The following is an 18,188-nucleotide window of genomic DNA, read 5'->3' as shown; positions in this document are numbered from 1 at the left end:
AACCAGCTGCATCTTTACCACACTGTCAAGAGTCACAGGGGCCCTGGTCCTGTCCCCTGCCCTCCATCACCTCCACACCCTACACAGCACTCCTCTCTCTCCCTCTCGCTGCAGGGCTGTTGACTGCCCTGGCTTTGTCCATACTCCCATTTCCACCCACCCTCCACTGTCCTCATCACTTGAAAAGTGACAGAAGATTGCCACTGCCTTCTCCTGATCTTAAACCTTTTCTCTCCTCATGGCAGGGTTCAGGTTTTGGAGTTGAGCTCATAGACTAGAACTCAAATTACAGCTCCTGACACTTTTTTTTTTTTTTTACTTCACCAAGTGGCTTGCAGGACCTTAGTTTCCCAACCAGGGATCGAACCCATGCCCCCTGCAGTGGAAGCTGAGTCCTACCTACCAGACTGCCAGGGAATTCCCTACAGCTTCTGACTTATGGAGTATGAAGGCCATGGGCAAGATATTTAACTTTGCTAAGCCTCAGTTTTCTCACCTACAACATGGGATAGGAAGTCCTATTTCAGGACTTCAGTGCAAATTCTGAGTGCAGGGACCCCAGCTAGGGCACCTGGTACAATGCTTAACACAGATATCGCTCATGATAGCTGTGTTAAATTCCTCAGCTTTACCTGAATACTAACTGATCTTGCATATTAAATCACTCAGAAGTGTCAAAGAGTACAAAAGATGTAAATGGCAGCCATTATTTGAGGTGTCATTATTTTAAGGCTAAATAAGTATCTTTAAAGAAGATGGAATTCTATAAGAGGAGGAAAGAAATCTCCTAATTTGGTCAAGTTGACAGTAAATGTAATTTGTTTGACCAGTTTTTGTACAAAGGAGCCCCCAGGACAGAAAGCTGCTCCAGAGAGGCAAGTTAGGCTGGTGTAGGAACCCACTGCATTAAGATTCAGCTCACTTCTTTTCTTTAAAAAAAAAACAAAACAAAACTTAAATAATGAATTGCTCTACCTGGAGCCTCCCAATCTTTAAGTAAAACAAATAATTACTTTGGGCAATAAGCTAATTCCTTTTGGATGAATTCAGAGCAAAAAGATTAAACACAGAGACTTTAAACACAGAGACTAAGGTTTTTTCACAGACAGAAGTTAGAAAGAAGTGGGCCCAAAGCCAGCTGTGTGATTTGGGGTGGATCACCTAACTCCTCTGAATGGGAGACAACAGTATTTACCTCACAGGGTTACTATGAGGTTTAAGGACAGAAGTCCGAGTGCTTAGCCTAGGGCCAGGCACAGAGTAAGTATGCAGTCAATGGCAGTTATTACAAATAATTCTTTGACAAAGCTCAAATACTTCCACAGAACTCTGTAAGTCTTTAACAGGGGCCTCAGGGTCATGTAGACCAATAATCTCACGTTAAAAGTGAGGACCCTTGGGACTTTCCTGGAGGTCCAGTGGCTAAGACATCATGCTCCCAATGCAGGGGCCCCGGGTTCCATCTCTGGTCAGGGAACTAATTTGCATGCTGTAACTAAGACCTGACACAGTCAAATAAATACTTTTTTTTTTTTAAGTGAGAACTCAGAGATCTGGAGAGAGTCCTGCAGGCTTCAGATGTGTACCTACTGCCTCCCAAATGCACAGGAAGCTCCCTAAGGCTAAGCAGTCACCTTCCTACGTGTTTGTATCCCAGAGAGCACCCAAGCAGGGGCTGGGCTCTGTCAGGAGTGCTGCCACAGATTGAAGGTACACTCAACCTTCTCATGCTCAGGCCTCTAACAATGTGAGCACAGGTACTTTCGTGACAGGTGGACAGATGAAGCCACTGAACTCTCAGCAGTCAACAGTGTCTGCCTGGCTAGGATGCTCCAGCAGAGCTACTCCAGCTCTGAGCGCAGCAGTGAGGTGCTGGTGACGGTGTGGGCTGTCATTTATGGATGAGCACTCATGCCAGGCCACAGCATTAAGCACCTTACGTGCCCCCTCTCATGTGGCTCTCACAACCACCTTAGGAGGGAGGTATTCTTACTTAGTGAAGGACAGGGGAGCCTAGTGTGCTGCAGTCCATTGGGTCGCTGAGTTGGACACACCTTAGCAACTAAACAACTCATTATGCCCATTTGATATATAAGGAAACTGAAGGTCAGAGTTCTGAGCCCATTACAGGGTTAAGTACACACTTGTCTGACTCTTCCTCTTTTCTCTTTGCCTGTATTAACAGTCCAAAAGCTGCACTTGAAAATACTGCTGGGAACAGGCACTGGCCCAATACGACAAGCTGGCCAGCCTTGATATAGGTGGGCCCTAGGGAATACTAGAGGAGAGGAACTTTTCTGTACTCTCAGATGCCCTCTATGGGCAGGGAGCTCCAGGTAAGAGAAGCTATCTGGAGTCTTGATCCACTAAGCCTACAGATAAGGCACCATGGCATCCAAAAACTGTGATGCTGATTTAGGTGAAAGGTAAGATCAGAATGGAGTGCTCTCTTCTAACAAGAACATACACGGCTTTGTTACATCGTATCTGGTTTTTCTTGAAAAGTTGTACAACAAGATTCCTAACATTCTGAGACTTGAATTCCAAATACTTTATTACATTTTTCAAGTAATACTGGAAGAGCTTTAAGGAGAAGCCCAGCTGAAGCCTTACCTCAACTCAGTGAACCACCTCCAGCGAATGAACAAGTACAAGAAAAAGGGAAAGTGGATCAGCCCAGACGGAGCAGGGCACAGGGCCACCGCACAGATGCAGTGTGGGAAAACACCGCAGGCGTGACTCCTGGGCTGGAGACTCTGGCTCTGACCCCACAAGAGTCGGGAGATAAAGTCAAATGGACCGAGAGTTGAAGTGTTGGGTAGAAAGAGATTATGCCTCCCTCCCACCCATCAGCCTCTGGAAGCCTCAACTGTCTACCTGGGGAAGCAGATCGCCTGAGAGAGTGGCCTGACACTAGACAAAGGAACCCTGCAGGGGCCTTCGGCTACGTCAGCACCTCCAGACTGCTCAGCACCTCCAGACTGCTCGTGCTGGAGGTCAGGCCCCGGGAAAAACCAAGAGACGGCAGCAGAACAGAGAGAGCAGGCATGGGGGGAGAGCCTGTGCTCTGCTGCGAGTCACGCCTATCCAGCTCCTGGCCTCCCTCTGACCCCCACCCCAGGCAAGTATTTAGCTGCTAAGCCTCAGCTCTTCCTCCCTAAAAGAGAGATAACAATGTCAGCCCCAAAGAGTTGCTGTAACCATTAAATATGGTATGTAAATCATCTGGCACAGAGAGTGGCAGAGGGTTTCTCATCTGGGGGCAATTCTGCACCCCAGGGGAGCATCTGGAGATATTTTCGGTTGTTACAACTGAGGGGTGGTAGTTACTGGTATCTAGTGGGTAAAGATCAAGAACGCCGCCATACATCCTACAATGCAAACGACAGCCCACACAACAAAAATTATGTGGCCCACCCTGGAGAATGAAATGGCAACCCACTCCAAATCCCAGGGACAGAGGGGCCTGGCGGGCTACAGTCCATGGGGCCACAAGAGTTGGACACGACTTAGCAACTAAACAACAAATATATATATGTGCATATATACATTATGTATCTATAACTGAATCACTGTACCGTACACCTGAAACTAACACAACATTATAAATTATCTACATTTCAATAAAAGTTTTTTTTTTAATTAAAAAAAAATCATGCCACACAAATTGTCATTAGTGCCAAGATTTAGAAACCTTGGCTGAGCACATAACAGGCACTTCATAAACGTGAGTTATCAAATTATCTTTGTTATCGTAACTATAAACAACAAATTGTCATTTCTTTCCCTCAAGGATAACCAGCATCTGTGATTAAAATGATAAGAGACAAAATACATTACTTACTCTACTTTTTGTCATACTGGGTAACAGATCTGTCATGCTGGAGACAGGAAGAGCTTGTTGCTTGGCTGATTCTGGGGAGCCCAATATCTTTGCAAAGTAAATAACATAGCAGAGCACCAGAACTGTAGTATAGAAAAGCTGAAAAAAAGAAAACAGTGGGTTTTAATTACACTGTTTTAATGTAAGCATAATTAAGAAGGGGTTTTCCGGGTGGCTCACTGGTAAAGAATCCACCTGCCAATGCAGGAGATGAGGGTTCAATCCCTGGGTCCTGAAAATCTCCTGGAGAAGGAAATGGCAACCTACTCCAGGATTCTTGCTTGGGAAAGGGAAATCCCATGGACAGAGGAATCTGGCAGGCTACAAACCCAGCAACTAAACCACCACCATGATCACCATAACTAAGATGTGCCTATAGATTTGACCTTAAAGGCCAGTCAAGAAATAGAACTGTCTTAATTAACTGTACTTTCTACTGAGCAATGACTCACCTTCTGGAAAACAGTACTAGTCACTAACACTCAGCTCCACTGCAGCATCTCTGGGGAAGGCATCACAACACTCCACCTGACTGGGAGCATAGTTCTTCCAGGCAGGCAGAACATAACTTCCATGATAGATAGCCACTAGGGCAACCACACAGCAATGTCAGATACGTTCTGAGAAGATTTGTATCTGGCCAAAGGGACGGCTTTCCCACCTAGACAGCACACAGTGAGGATCCATGCGTCCTGGCTGTGCTAATATCCAGGGATGTGCCATCATCCAGGGCTGGGGATTTTCTATGAACCCTGGAAACCTGTGACATTATGATTAAAAAGCAAAATTAAGCTGCTGGCTCTCCTCTCTGCCCAGCGCATGGGCAAGGCAAGAGCTACCACAGGACTGGGAGGGAAGAGGTGATAAAAGGCCCCACAATCCCTCCCTCTTCCCATCTGAGACAGAAAGTGGCTTCTGGTGAGGAGCAGCAGCCTGGGGTTTTGTCTGCAGGTTGGGGAGGAGTATCCCAAGAGCCCCTTTTTACAAGTTCCCTTGTCCACTCTCAGCCTGAGAACAGCACTGCACAAGCTCAACGACTGGGATCTCCAGGCACCACTTTCAATCTGGAAATACCAAGGCTTAATGTGTAAAAAAGGCACACATCAAGGACTAAGAGGAGTCTGGATTTAGCAGGTGTAGGCCCTCTGCTTTCCAAACCCATCCACGCCTGAGGACAGACCTGCCACCCACCCTCCTTCTTTCATGCCTCAAACCCTTTAAGACACAAGGAGTGCTGTGGGAGCCACACCATCTGATGCCTACGTCCTCTGTAACAAGCACCTTTTCCAGCCCCCTTTCCTGCCTCTGTCACCATCCCGCTGACCAGAGCCTGGGGAGGAGCAACAATCTCTTCACAGAATATCCTAACTACAGGATCCCTGCCCCTCCTTTTAATTGAGGAAAAATTCACATAACGTTGACCATTTTAATCATTTTACAGCATAAAATGCAGTGGTTTTTAGTACATTCACAATGTTGTATAACCACCACCACTATCTAATTCCAGAACATTTTTCATCACTCTAAAAGGAAATTCTTGGCCCATTAAGCAGTCACTCTCCATTCCTCTATCCCCTGATAACCACTAATCTGCTTTCCATCTCTATGGACTCACTTACTCTGGACATTATATATTAATGGAATCATATAATGGGTGGCCTTTACTGCCTGGTTTCTTTCACTTAGCACAATGCTTTCGAGGTTCATTTACATCATAGCACATATCAGTATTTCATTTTTACGGCTGAATAATACTCTATTATATAGATATACCATATTTTGTTTATCCATTCATCAGCTGATGAACATTTGGTTGCTTCCACCTTTTGACTATCGTGAATAGTATTATACAAACATCAGTATACAAATTTTTGTTTGATCATCTGTCTTCAATTCTTTTGGGTTATATATCTAGGAGTAGAATTGCCGGATTATGTGGCAGTTCTTTATTTAACATTTTGGGGAACTGCTAAATTGTTTTCTAAAGCAGCTGCACCATATTACATTTCTACCAGCAATGTATGAGTATTCCAATTTCTCCATATTTTCAACAACACTTGCTATTTCCTATCTTTTTGATAACTGCCATCCTAGTGGGTGCAAAACAGTATCTCATCGTGGTTTTGATTTACATCTGCCTAATGACTAATGATGCTGAGCATCTTTTCATGCGCTTATTTATATATCTTCTTTGGAGAAATACCTATTCAAGTCCTTGACCCACTTCTGGGGTGGTTTGCTTTCTGTTATTGAATTGTGAGAGTTCTTTATCATTCTAGACTGACTCTTTTTATTTGAGTCATGATGCCAAGGGTTGAGGGACCTGCTTCAGGAGGAACCGGGAGGCAAGCTGGAGAAAGGGGAATCCCAGCGCCATAGGTGGGGCTCCCCTGCTGATATGAGATGCTGTTAACTCTTCAACCTCTCCCACAGAGACTGACAATGTCCCAGAGAAGAACTTCCACAAGTCTTATGATAAGGATGCCAATAAAACTCAAACTCAGAACTGGCCTAGCTGACCTATGATCCATGACGTACCCTGGGTGGGAGCTACAACAATCAGAAAATCATAATGCAAGTACCTTTCCCAAGAAGAATCAACCAATAACTGGGCATCTCTATGACCCTCCAATCCTGTTAGGGAGAGTACAGCACAAATAATGATGAACATTGAGAACGGCAGTTCTAGATCTAATAAACGGTGGCAAAAATAATCAGAAGTAACATTTCTAAAACATGCAATTGTTGCAAGCTGCTCTTAGGAAGCAATTCTCATTCTTAATCTACAATTTTAAATCTAGCTCTTCTATGTTTCACAAAAATATCTGCAGTTTTTGCCTAGGACACAGGAAAACATTTTCACAGGAAAACATTTTCACATAAATCATTACTAAGAATTTTAATTTGCTTTCCAATATATTAAGAAAAATTACAAATTAGTTTCAACTATGAGATGGTCGGACAACTATTTGATCTTAGGTTTCATTTTTTAAATTAGCACCTATAGTCTAGCTATAGGGGGCTTCCCAGGTGTCTCAGTGGTAAAGAATCCACCTGCCAAGCAGGAGATACGGGTTCGATCTCTGGGTCCTGAAGATCCCCTGGAGAAGGAAATAACAACCTGCTCCAGTATTCTTGACTGGAAAATTCCATGGACAGAAGAGCCTGGCAGGCTACAGTCCATGGGGTCACAAAGAGTCAGGGATATGACTTAGTGACTAAACAGCAAAAACAACAACAACAACAAAAATAAGTTATATATTTAATAGAACTAGAAAGATGAATTAGAACTAGAGAATGGGATAGAACTGAAGCCAAAACTGCTAAAACTGAAAACATACCTCCTATGACTTGATTCACGCCCTCTGAATTAGGAGCGATTTCAATCTAAGTTTAAAAGAGGCTTGGCAGGGATTCCTGCTATTCTGAAAATGACTGATTGAAATTCAGGGAAAATAACAGGCAATTTGATTCCTACCCTACCCCCTTGCTGCTTTTTTTTCTCCTCCAGAAGACTGTCAGACAATCAAAGATCAGTTTGATACAGGCTTGCCCACAGAACATCTAAAGAAGCTCTCATGTATGAGAACAAGCTTTCATGTCCCCCTCACAGTGGGCAGACGTGGCAGCCAGAGGAGAAGCAGTGCCAAGACCATCTTTCTAGAACTTACAGGCTTCTCCACATGCGTGAATACTGCAAATGTAAACCACGCAGTAACAGGAACAAGAAGTAGAAAACAGATGGAGAAACAGATTATACAAAAGTTAAAAGTCATAACTCTTACCTGGGCCAAAGAGAAAATGTACAGCCCCCAGTGAGGCAACCACAGCACAAGAAGGGCTGTCAGGACGCTCTTGAGGATTACTGACAGGCTCTCAGCAATCACCTGCAAACCCATAGTAAAGGGTACACTTTACAGACATTATTAAAACTGAAGAGGCAAAGGAATCCCAGACAATCTGGGATAATGGTTACCCTGGTGGTAGGGGTGGCTGGGTAATATGGTTGGACACAGTATTTATAATGGTCTACTTTGAGACTTCCCTGGCAGTTCAGTAAGACTTGACCTTCCAATGTAGTGGGGTTTGATCCCTAGTAGGGGAGCTAAGATTCCACATGCCTTTTGGCCAAAAAACCACACATAAAATAGAAGAAAAACTTTAACAAATTCAATAAAGACTTTCAAAATGGTCCACATTAAAAATTTTTGTTGTTTAAAAAAAATACTGCTCTCTTTCTTGGGTTGGGTAGTAGATTCATGGATCTTTAAGATTTATATATATGCTATATACTGTATTGTTTTGTATGTACCGCTTCCCTGGTGGTAGTTCAGACAGTAAAGAATCTGCCTGCAGTGTAGGAGACCTGTGTTCTATCAGCGGCTTGGAAAGACATCGTATAGAAGGGAATGGCTACCCAAAACTAAAAATGGTCCACGTTAAAAATTTTTTTAATTAAAAAAAAAATACTGCTCTATTTCTTGGGTTGGGTAGCAGGTTCAAGGATCTTTAAGATTTATAGACTATATACTAAATTGTTTTGTATGTATCAAATAATACACTTTAAAAGATTAAAAGTTAATATTATTATACAACTAAATAGAATCACTAGGAAAACCTGAAAAACCTCTCTGGTCCTCTTAAATTTTTATTTAAACTAGTAACTTCTCTATTAGCAAACCTGTTCTTCATTAATAATGCAGCAGAGGTAAATTTCAACCAAGCCCATCTGACGAATCTCAAGTGAATGAACTAAACTGATTGCGTTACCTTTTCTCAAATACATTTTACATGCAAATTTGAAGAGCATTCTCTCTTATAAAAGCATTTTTTAAAAACCACTCTTTCATTTATTCTTCTCATTTCTCATTCACAGCAGAAAGCACACTGACCTTGAGCTTGACAAACATATGTGCTTGTGCCAAGACCCAGAAGGGCTCTCCCAGAAGTTCCACCACTGCTGAGAAGCCAAACACCACCACTCCAGTTCCATAGTGGGGGACGACGTGAGGATCAGGCACTTCGAGCAACTGTAGCCAGACCCAGCCCAGGAACAAGGACCAAAACACACCCAAAGGGACTCTAGAAAAGGGAAGAAAATGTCTTTTAATATGCTAAATATAACAATAAAAATAAATATATATTAAAATAGTAACACTGAACAGAAAAGAAATATAGTCATAATAAAAACAGCTACCACTTATTCAGGCACTTACTACATGCCAGGCACTATGATTCACCCCGTTTATCTCACTGAGTCCTCACCATAATACTCTGTCATTACCCCCACTTACAAGATGAAGAAACTAAGACTGACAGGCATTGGGTAATTTGGCCAAGGTCTTAAACAGCTAGTCAAGGGCAGAAGCAGGACTCAATCCTGATCTGACTCCAAAGCCTGCTCCTATCCACTGTGTTACACTGACTTTTAACTCCCAGAAGTGCCTGCTGTTTTCACTTAGAATGACTAAAGGATGGCATAGAGCTGGCCTTATACTCCAAATAACTGGTAGTCCAGTGCACAGTATCCCTTCAGGTGTGACCAGAAGGCTCTTCAGCATGACTGGGTGGCTAACCGTCATTCTCTAATAAAATAAACACCTACCAGCCCTTACAACAGTCACCTCCATGAGGTAATAAAGAGTTATGCAAGGGAAGGACTGGGAAACCACTGGAACCACCAGCCCTCTCGGCAGGATCTAAACTGCAGAAGAGCCATTACAGTTTTTAGCTGATATACTTGGTTCTCAAGAATAATCTAAAAGGCTCAAAAGTGAAATTAACAAAACAAAATGGAGGAAAGATACAAAGAAACACTTCAAAGGCTTTCAAAAAATAATAAGTGGCTGTTAAAAGATCAGAACACACTGTAAAGAGAAATGGTTAGGAATAAAAAAGATGGCACAGGCTCAGTGCGAATCAAAACAGCAGAAACAGCCTCTGTTGCTTCTGAGGCTGAAGGGGGTAGAAATGGGGCTAGAAACGTAGCATAGAAACCCTCACCCAAAGCCGCCTCCTGGCTCCTGGCTGTCCTGAGAGGAAACAGCCAGGGAAGCTCCTTCACACAGACGTCCTCCCCTTCCTGCCCCATGCCAAAGGCCCAGAAGTCCACTGCAAAACCCAAGCTGGAGACTATTCAGCTTTAGGCAAGAAATGCTGTTTAACTTCTCACACTTACTACACTTGCCTCCGTGAAACTGTCTACGGCCAAAGCACAACTCACGTGAGCCACAGGAGGTTGAGGGTCTGGCTCCAGTCTCGCTGGGCGGCCCCACTCAGACATGCTCTACGGAAGGCCTCTCTGGCCAGGAAGAGGGTGGTTGAGTAAAGCAGTGTTAGCCTATAAAGGAAAAGCAGAAACCAATATGATGTGTAGTTTTTTCATAGACAACTTTGGGGATTTTCCAGCAACCGGGAGAGGAAAAGTCTCAGTTATCTTGGTGGTGATGTGGAGGAGCAATGGCTTCTTACAGAAGCCCCTTCCCCAACTAATTGGACCCACACAGTAACAGAGTTAGGAACCCAGTAAGGGACATATGAGTGTGTGCCCACAGTTATGCCTAGGAGAGAAACTGCCACAGCGGCCCCCACAGGCTGCAGCCTTTGTGCCTATGCAGAGGTGTGGCTCTGACCATAAGGAGGAAAAAAGGACAAGATATGACCCCACACAGAGAGCCTCCTGGCCACCATGACACTGGTGACCTAATGGCCCCTGTGAAAGAAGGTGAGGCTCTCCTGGGTGGAAAATCTCAATACAGGCAATGAGGCTGGCAGCCATGACTGGGATTGCTGTAACCCAGATGAGCTGGGCCTGTCTGCATCCTTCCTGGAGGGCAGCACCTAGGTGGATCCTCCTGCACCTTAGCAAAGAGTAGCTATGGTTCCCTTTCCTCAGCAGGCAGTGACCTGGGTGAAGCCAGAGTGGGGACGGTGCAGCACAAAGGTACCTGAGGTTGCCCAAGGACCATCCTGCAACTCAGTGCATCAGCCCAGATGAGAGTGAACCATACCTTAAGCAGGTGGACAGGCCAGACAAAGCCTGTCAGTACAGGCATCTGGCAATCTGGGGAAGGCCAGCTGGGCAGAGGCCCAAACTGCGTTAAAGTCTTAGAACCTAAGAGACCATGGCCCTCTTCCTTCCTGTTTCTACAACAGCATTTCTCAAAGTATGGCCCCTACTTCAAAATCACCTGAAAAAACTATCAACGTGCAGTTCCTGGGCACCTCCTCAGCCCCACCTAGTACAGAGCTCACCAGATGATTCCTCTGCCCACCAAAGTTTGAGAGCTTCATTAAAGCTCCGTGAACAGCACCAAGAGCATATGTTCAGTAAGTATCATTATAGATGCAAAACGCTGTCTGGAACATACTGTCTTGTTTACCAGAATGTGAAGACACACCTGTGAACCTGAGCTATACTGAGCACGCTTATCGCTTCATATACTTTTGTGTCATTTGTGAAGACAGAATATGTGTGGGTGTCCATGAACAGACAGGAGGAGAGTAGAGGAAACAGAGTCTAAAAAACAAAGCAAGCTGGCTTTCTAAGAGCCTCCGAGGATCTGATGACAAGGACTCAGTTCTCATCCCACTGCCACTTTCCAATTATAAAATTCACTAAGGAAAGAGGGAAGGTGGCTGCTCTGGCCCTGCAATTACAAAGCACATCTTCACGATCTGCAGAACTCCTGCTTCCTTTGCTGTCAGCAGGACAAGAACACAGGATTATACCTGAGTTGGAGTTCGCAGTGAATTACTCCCACTCCTCTCCTGGGTTCTCAGAGCGGGCACAGCGGAAGAGCTGGCAGAGAAATGTGCATTTGGAGGCAGCTAATGGAAAACACACCATGGGTCCATTAAAAGCAACATCGCCTGCTCATCCCCCAAACCCAGCACGCTCCTCTTCTGCCCACTGCTGAAACACTCTGCTTCCGGTAAAGGTCCAAGCTTCTAGAATCTGAGGGTGACATACAGGTACAAAGTTTGAAGAAAACCCAACTAGGGATGCGAGCTGTGGACAATGCCAGGGTACACTCCTTCTTACCTGACATTCACTATGCCAACGATTTCCTTCGATAGGAAGCGAAGAATAAATGCATTCAAGACAAAGGTGATTAATCGAAACAACACCTACCAAAAAAAGAAGACAAATATGTAAGAATAAACTATATTGGGAAGGTTTACTTTGCTGAAATGAACACAAGATGGCTGCTCTTCTTAATGTAATGACATACAGAAGCTTTGTCGGAGAGATTCTTTCTAAAATGTTCAAGCTGTCTGTACTGCTTTTGAAATCTTTCCTTGGGGTCTCTTGGCACTCGTGCACAATGGTCAAAGAACCCAAGGTGCTTGGAAGTCTCCCTAGTTTACTGATAAGAAGAGGGAAGCTGTGACAGATTCACTGAATTTCATCAGGTTCAAAGTCAGGCACTCCAGTGGGCAAAAAGGGAATTCTAGTTAGTGCTTCACAATGACCCTCACTCCAACCTATTTAGAAAGAGCATGCACTTAGCAAGTGGAAGCCTGCATGATACAGCAGACTTAGCAGGAATCATGGAGTCTAATGTCTCCTTCTTTTGTGCTTAGTAATACCTAAGGATCTGATACTGACGTTGAATCTCTTTGAACTTTAGTGTTGTCAGTTAGGAACCAGAAAAGGCTATATGCATTTACTGAATATTTGCCGCTTTCCAGAGAGGAGATGAAATATCTTTTAAACAACTGCAATAATATAAAACAGAGGGAAAAGGAAAACAGTCTAGCTAATGCCATTGGAAAAGGAAATGCCCCAAGATTTTCAAGCCTGTCAATTCAAAAAAACCACCTGAACAAAGAATTCTTCCCATGAGACAGAAAAAAACAGGTTGTGATTAAATGAGGTTGCCAAATGAGGATAATGGCTGGGGTGCAAGCCTCACTAAATGACACCCCTCTGCAACCTCACAGCACCACAGGTGTAACTCAAGGGCACTCCAGAGCAAATGATGCAAATGACAGATCACTTCTGTGTCAAGCACTCTGAGTTACACGTGAACAGTTATTATCTGGAAGTTTCAACTGAAGTATACCAATGGACCACAGTGATATTTCACACAGTATATCTCTGGGAAAAGGTATGACCAAAAGGGAGACTGAAGTCTAACATGGTCCCCAAAGTGTCACAAAGTAGCAAGGTCTCCAAAGCCAAGACATCACAATGCTAATCTTTATGGAGTCCAAGATGACCTTTTGAAAATCTCAGGAAAGCTCGGTAGCCTCTCCTGAGAAACATGCTGGTACATACATAAAACACCAAATTCTGTATTCAGTTTCAGAGATCTGAAACGAATTCATGCAGCTCTTAACAGAAAAAATTTTCTCAGCTCAGCATCTCAACTCACCATTTAGCTAAATTTGTCTTCGAATTTTTGTAAGCCTCAATTTTCACCCCCGTCAAATGAGGCTACCTGTCTCACAGAGTTGATAACAAGGACCAAGCAACACCATAGAAGTGAAAGCATTTTTGAAAAATGCATACAATAAACGGAATTAATAATTTCACCATGGCTGGCTCAGAGTGAAGCCAAGCAATAAACTCTCAAATTCTTGCAGAACAGAGTGTAATTGCAAAACTACTGTACCTCAAGTGCCTGCATTGTAATTTGAGAAAGCACACAAGATTGAATTAAAACACTCCAAGAAACCTAAACATTATGGCTATTAAACACACACACACACACAAACACACACAAACACACACACACACACACAAACACACACACACACAGACTTCCTTGGTGGTCCAGTGGTTAAGACTCAGCACTACCAGTGCAAGGGATGTGGGTTCCATCCTTGGTTGGAGAACTAAGATCCCACATGCTGTGATCAAAAAAAATAAATAAACACATTTATGTTAACTTCAAAGTTATTGTTGGTAATAAACTTAATGTCTCAGGCCATATCCATACCTAATTGGCTTAAGGTTTGAACAAATGAAGCTATGAGGTTGTTCACATTCCCCATTATTTGCTCCATATTGTGGCCCTTATTAGCAACAAAGTCTTCATTTAACTTTGTAAAGGACTTGATAGTTTTTTCTGAAAAGCCCTTTCACACCTGTTAATCAGCTGATCCCTAAAAGCAACCAGGTAAATGCACAGGAAGCAAGTAAGTCTCAGAGCAAAGGGATCTGCCACATGAAAAGCAAATGACCCAGCTTGACCTTATGGCTAAGGCCATCAGACACCGAGGCTAGTGGCTTTTCTGCTATGACTTGTTTTCTTTTTATGAAGCCAACCTCAGTAGTAAGATATTGTCAAAGGTTGAAGAATCAACATTGTGGATAAAGTACTGAATTCAAACAGCTATCAATGTGGTGAAATAGAAAAGAAATACAACCAAGTAACTCGAGATTCACTTAATTTAGGGTTACATGAATAGCTAACTAAGTGCATATTTGTGCAAGGAATTCTACGTGCCTTATGTAGCTCATCCTATTTCATTCCTGCAATGACCATTTTAAAAGTTCGTATTAGGTAGCTCAGAAGTTAAAGCATCTGCCCACAGTGTGGAAGACCTGGGTTCGATCCCTGGGTCGGGAAGATCCCCTGGAGAAGGAAATGGCAACCCACTCCAGTATTCTTGCCTGGAGAATCCCATGAACTGAGGAGCCTGGTGGACTATAGTCCACAGGGTTGCAAAGAGTCGGACACCACTGAGTGACTTCACTTTCACTTTCACCATAATAAAAACAGCTAACATTTAGTAAGTATTTACAGTATGCCTAATGATATTATGAGGTTGCATTATCATTCTCATTTAAGATGAGAAACTGATGACTGTAGAAGTCAAGAGATTTCCACCAAAGGCAGGCACTTGGCAAGTGACAAGGCCCTAACGCGGTCTGCCTGATTCTTTCTCTCAACCTCCACGAGAAAAGCTGCCTCTCTAAAATAAGGCGGAGAGTAGACTCAGGGCTTTTGTGAGTAAGGGTTGAAAGGCTCAAGAGCAAGACAGAGAAAAAATGAAATACATGAATGACCTGACTTTATGGCTAAATGACTTAGAATGACCTGGTTCTAGGGTTAAAAGAATCTTTACGATAACATTCGGATCAACTGGCATCCACCACATCTGACAGATGATAAAGATGCTAAGAAGAGTAAGTGATTTGTCCACGGTCACGCTGCCGGAAGGAAGATGTAGTCAACATTCTACTGCGTTAAGTAACAATTATCCATATAAGCTCAACCCAGCCTCAGAGCAACTTTATGACCTAGGTACTGTTATTACTCCCATTTTATGAGGAGTTTTCGGTCATGCAGCAAGCACATGATAGAACCAAGATTCCAAATCAGGCCTGTCTGAACCCAGGTCCCTGTTCTTAGCTATGCCATAACGTCTCTCTGAATTCAGTGGTGGTCAAAGTTTGAAAAAAAAGTGTTTGAGATAAGGAGTGGAACATGGATTTAAAAATTACACAAACAAAAAAAACTGCCTTAAAAAAAAAGAAATTCTAGAGCACCCGAGGCATCCCTCCCCTACTGCCATATGGGAAATAGAATGCTCAAAAGGGAAGTGATTTGTCTGCAGTCTCCCAGCTCTGGGCCCAGGTGTCCCCTCTCAGGCGCCACCGCCTCTCGCCAAACCCCTCCGTATTAGCTGTGTCCACGCCCGAATGGACTCTCAAGGGCCCGAGGGCCTGCCCGTGAATCCCGGCTGCAAGACGGGCTGGGGCCGGTTCCCCAGAGTACCTGAAGGAGCAGACCTGAGGAGGCCAACCGAGCCGCCTGGCCCAGCACCTCCCGGCTGCCCATAGCCTCGGCGCACCGGCTCTGTCATGAGGAAACTCCGCCGACAAGCGACTTCGTCGCGAGAAGATGGCATCACCGAGTGACTCACTCGCTGATTGGCAGTTTTCGTACGGCGGAGGCGGGGCACTGGAAGATCTGGCCCTTTAAGGGGGCGGGAGTTGGCCTGCATCAGTGCAGTTGTGCCGCCTCACCGCTCAGGTTTGTGCTAATCGGTGTTTTGTGTTAATCGGTGTTTTGTGTGTCTATCCCTCAGTTCAGTTCAGTTCAGTCGCTCAGTCGTGTCTGACTCTTTGCGACCCCATGAATCGCAGCACGCCAGGCCTCCCTGTCCATCACCAACTCCCGGAGTTCACTCAAACTTAGGTCCATCGAGTCGGTGATGCATCCAGCCATTTCATCCTCTGTGGTCCCCTTCTCCTCCTGCCTCCAATCACTCCCAGCATCAGAGTCTTTTCCAATGAGTCAACTCTTCGCATGAGGTTGAACTCCAAAGTACTGGAGTTTCAGCTTTCGCATCATTCCTTCCAAAGAACACCTAGGACTGATCTCCTTTAGAATGGACTGGTTGGATCTCCTTGCGGTCCAAGGGACTCTCAAGAGTCTTCTCCAACACCACAGTTCAAAAGCATCAATTCTTCGGCGCTCAGCTTTCTTCATAGTCCAACTCTCACATCCATACATGACCACTGGAAAAACCATAGCCTTGACTAGACAGACCTTTGTTGGCAAAGTAACGTCTCTGCTTTTGAATATGCTGTCTAGGTTGGTCATAACTTTCCTTCCAAGGAGTAAGCGTCTTTTAATTTCATGGCTGCAGTCACTATCTGCAGTGATTTTGGAGCCCCCAAAAATAAAGTCTGACACTGTTTCCACTGTTTCCCCATCTATTTCCCATGAAGTGATGGGACCAGATGGCCATGATCTTAGTTTTCTGAATGTTGAGCTTTAAGCCAACTTTTTCACTCTCCTCTTTCCCTTTCATCAACAGGCTTTTTAGTTCCTCTTCACTTTCTGCCATAAGGGTGGTGTCATCTGCATATCTGAGGTTATTGATAGTTCTCCCAGCAATCTTGATTCCAGCTTGTGCTTCTTCCAGCCCAGCGTTTCTCATGATGTACTCTTCATATAAGTTAAATAAGCAGGGTGACAATATACAGCCTTGACGTACTCCTTTTCCGATTTGAAACCAGTCTGTTGTTCCATGTCCAGTTCTAGCTTTTGCTTTCTGACCTGCATATAGGTTTCTCAAGGGGCAGGCCAGGTGGTCTGGTATTCCCATCTCTTTCAGAATTTTCCACCGTTTATTGTGATCCACACAGTTAAAGGCTTTGGCATAGTCAATAAAGCAGAAATAGATATTTTTCTGGAACTCTCTTGCTTTTCCATGATCCAGCAGATGTTGGCAATTTGATCTCTGGTTCCTCTGCCTTTTGTAAAACCAGCTTGAACATCTGGAAGCTCACGGTTCACGTATTGCTGAAGCCTGGCTTGGAGAATTTGGGGCATTACTTTACTAGCGTGTGAGATGAGTGCAGTTGTGTGGTAGTTTGAGCATTCTTTGTCATTGCCTTTCTTTGGGATTGGAATGAAAACTGACTTTTTCCAGTCCTGTGGCCACTGCTGCGTTTTCCAAATTTGCTGGCATATTGAGTGCAGCACTTTCACAGCATCATCTTTCAGGATTTCAAATAGCTCAACTGGAATTCCATCACCTCCACTAGCTTTGTTCGTAGTGATGCTTTCTAAGGCCCACTTGACTTCACATTCCAGGATGTCTGGCTCCAGACAACAACATTCTGTTGTTTTCCTCTATTTCTTTGTATTGATTGCTGAGGAAGGCTTTCTTATCTCTTCTTGCTATTCTTTGGAACTCTGCATTCAGATGCTTATATCTTTCCTTTTCTCCTTTCGTTTTCTCTTCTCTTCTTTTCACAGCTATTTGTAAGGCCTCCCCAGACAGCCATTTTGCTTTTTTGCACTTCTTTTCCATGGGGATGGTCTTGATCCCTGTCTCCTGTACAATGTCACGAACCTCCATCCATAGTTCATCAGGCACTCTATCTATCAGATCTAGTCCCTTAAATCTATTTCTCACTTCCACTGTATAATCATAAGGGATTTGATTTAGGTCATACCTGAATGGTCTAGTGGTTTTCCCTACTTTCTTCGAGTCTGAATTTGGCCATAAGGAGTTCATGATCTGAGCCACAGTCAGCTCCCGGTCTTGTTTTTGCTGACTGTATAGAGCTTTTCCATCTTTGGCTGCAAAGAATATAATCAGTCTGATTTCGATGTTGACCATCTGGTGATGTCCATGTGTAGTCTTCTCTTGTGTTGTTGGAAGAGGGTGTTTGTTATCCCTACATGTCTGAAATACATTAAATATTCTGAGCATACTAAGAGATGCTGTTAAAGTAGCCAAAGCCCCTTCTCTAAAGCTCCCAGCCCATCAACCAAGAAACCCTACCTTCCCTGGCTTCATGTGCCAAAAGGAACAAACTATTGAAGGACCT

General features: G+C 44.0%; 1 protein-coding gene across 5 annotated transcripts in view; it reads right to left on the bottom strand.

The window, feature by feature from the left end:
• RFT1 (RFT1 homolog) overlaps nucleotides 1-15,720 on the bottom strand; it is a 46,851-nt gene extending 31,131 nt beyond the window's left edge. For all 5 annotated transcript variants that reach the window (XR_009597438.1, XR_001022714.5, XR_009597439.1 and 2 more), the window contains exons 1-6: nucleotides 15,616-15,720; nucleotides 11,928-12,013; nucleotides 10,107-10,223; nucleotides 8,776-8,965; nucleotides 7,669-7,770; nucleotides 3,845-3,982 (exon numbers count right to left, since the gene is read on the bottom strand). Coding sequence is in view for 2 of the 5 variants with exons in the window: in XM_042236086.2 (XP_042092020.1) it covers nucleotides 3,845-3,982; nucleotides 7,669-7,770; nucleotides 8,776-8,965; nucleotides 10,107-10,223; nucleotides 11,928-12,013; nucleotides 15,616-15,678 (696 nt within the window). In the remaining 3 variants the exon portion in view is untranslated. The remainder of the gene's footprint in view (nucleotides 1-3,844; nucleotides 3,983-7,668; nucleotides 7,771-8,775; nucleotides 8,966-10,106; nucleotides 10,224-11,927; nucleotides 12,014-15,615) is intronic.
• Nucleotides 15,721-18,188: the final 2,468 nt, after the last annotated feature.

This window comes from Ovis aries, chromosome 19, assembly GCF_016772045.2.
Source record: "Ovis aries strain OAR_USU_Benz2616 breed Rambouillet chromosome 19, ARS-UI_Ramb_v3.0, whole genome shotgun sequence".
In the NCBI taxonomy this organism is placed as follows: Eukaryota; Metazoa; Chordata; class Mammalia; order Artiodactyla; family Bovidae; genus Ovis; species Ovis aries.
The sequence above is the reverse complement of the archived record's forward strand: the minus strand, read 5'-3'. Positions and strand labels throughout refer to the sequence as shown.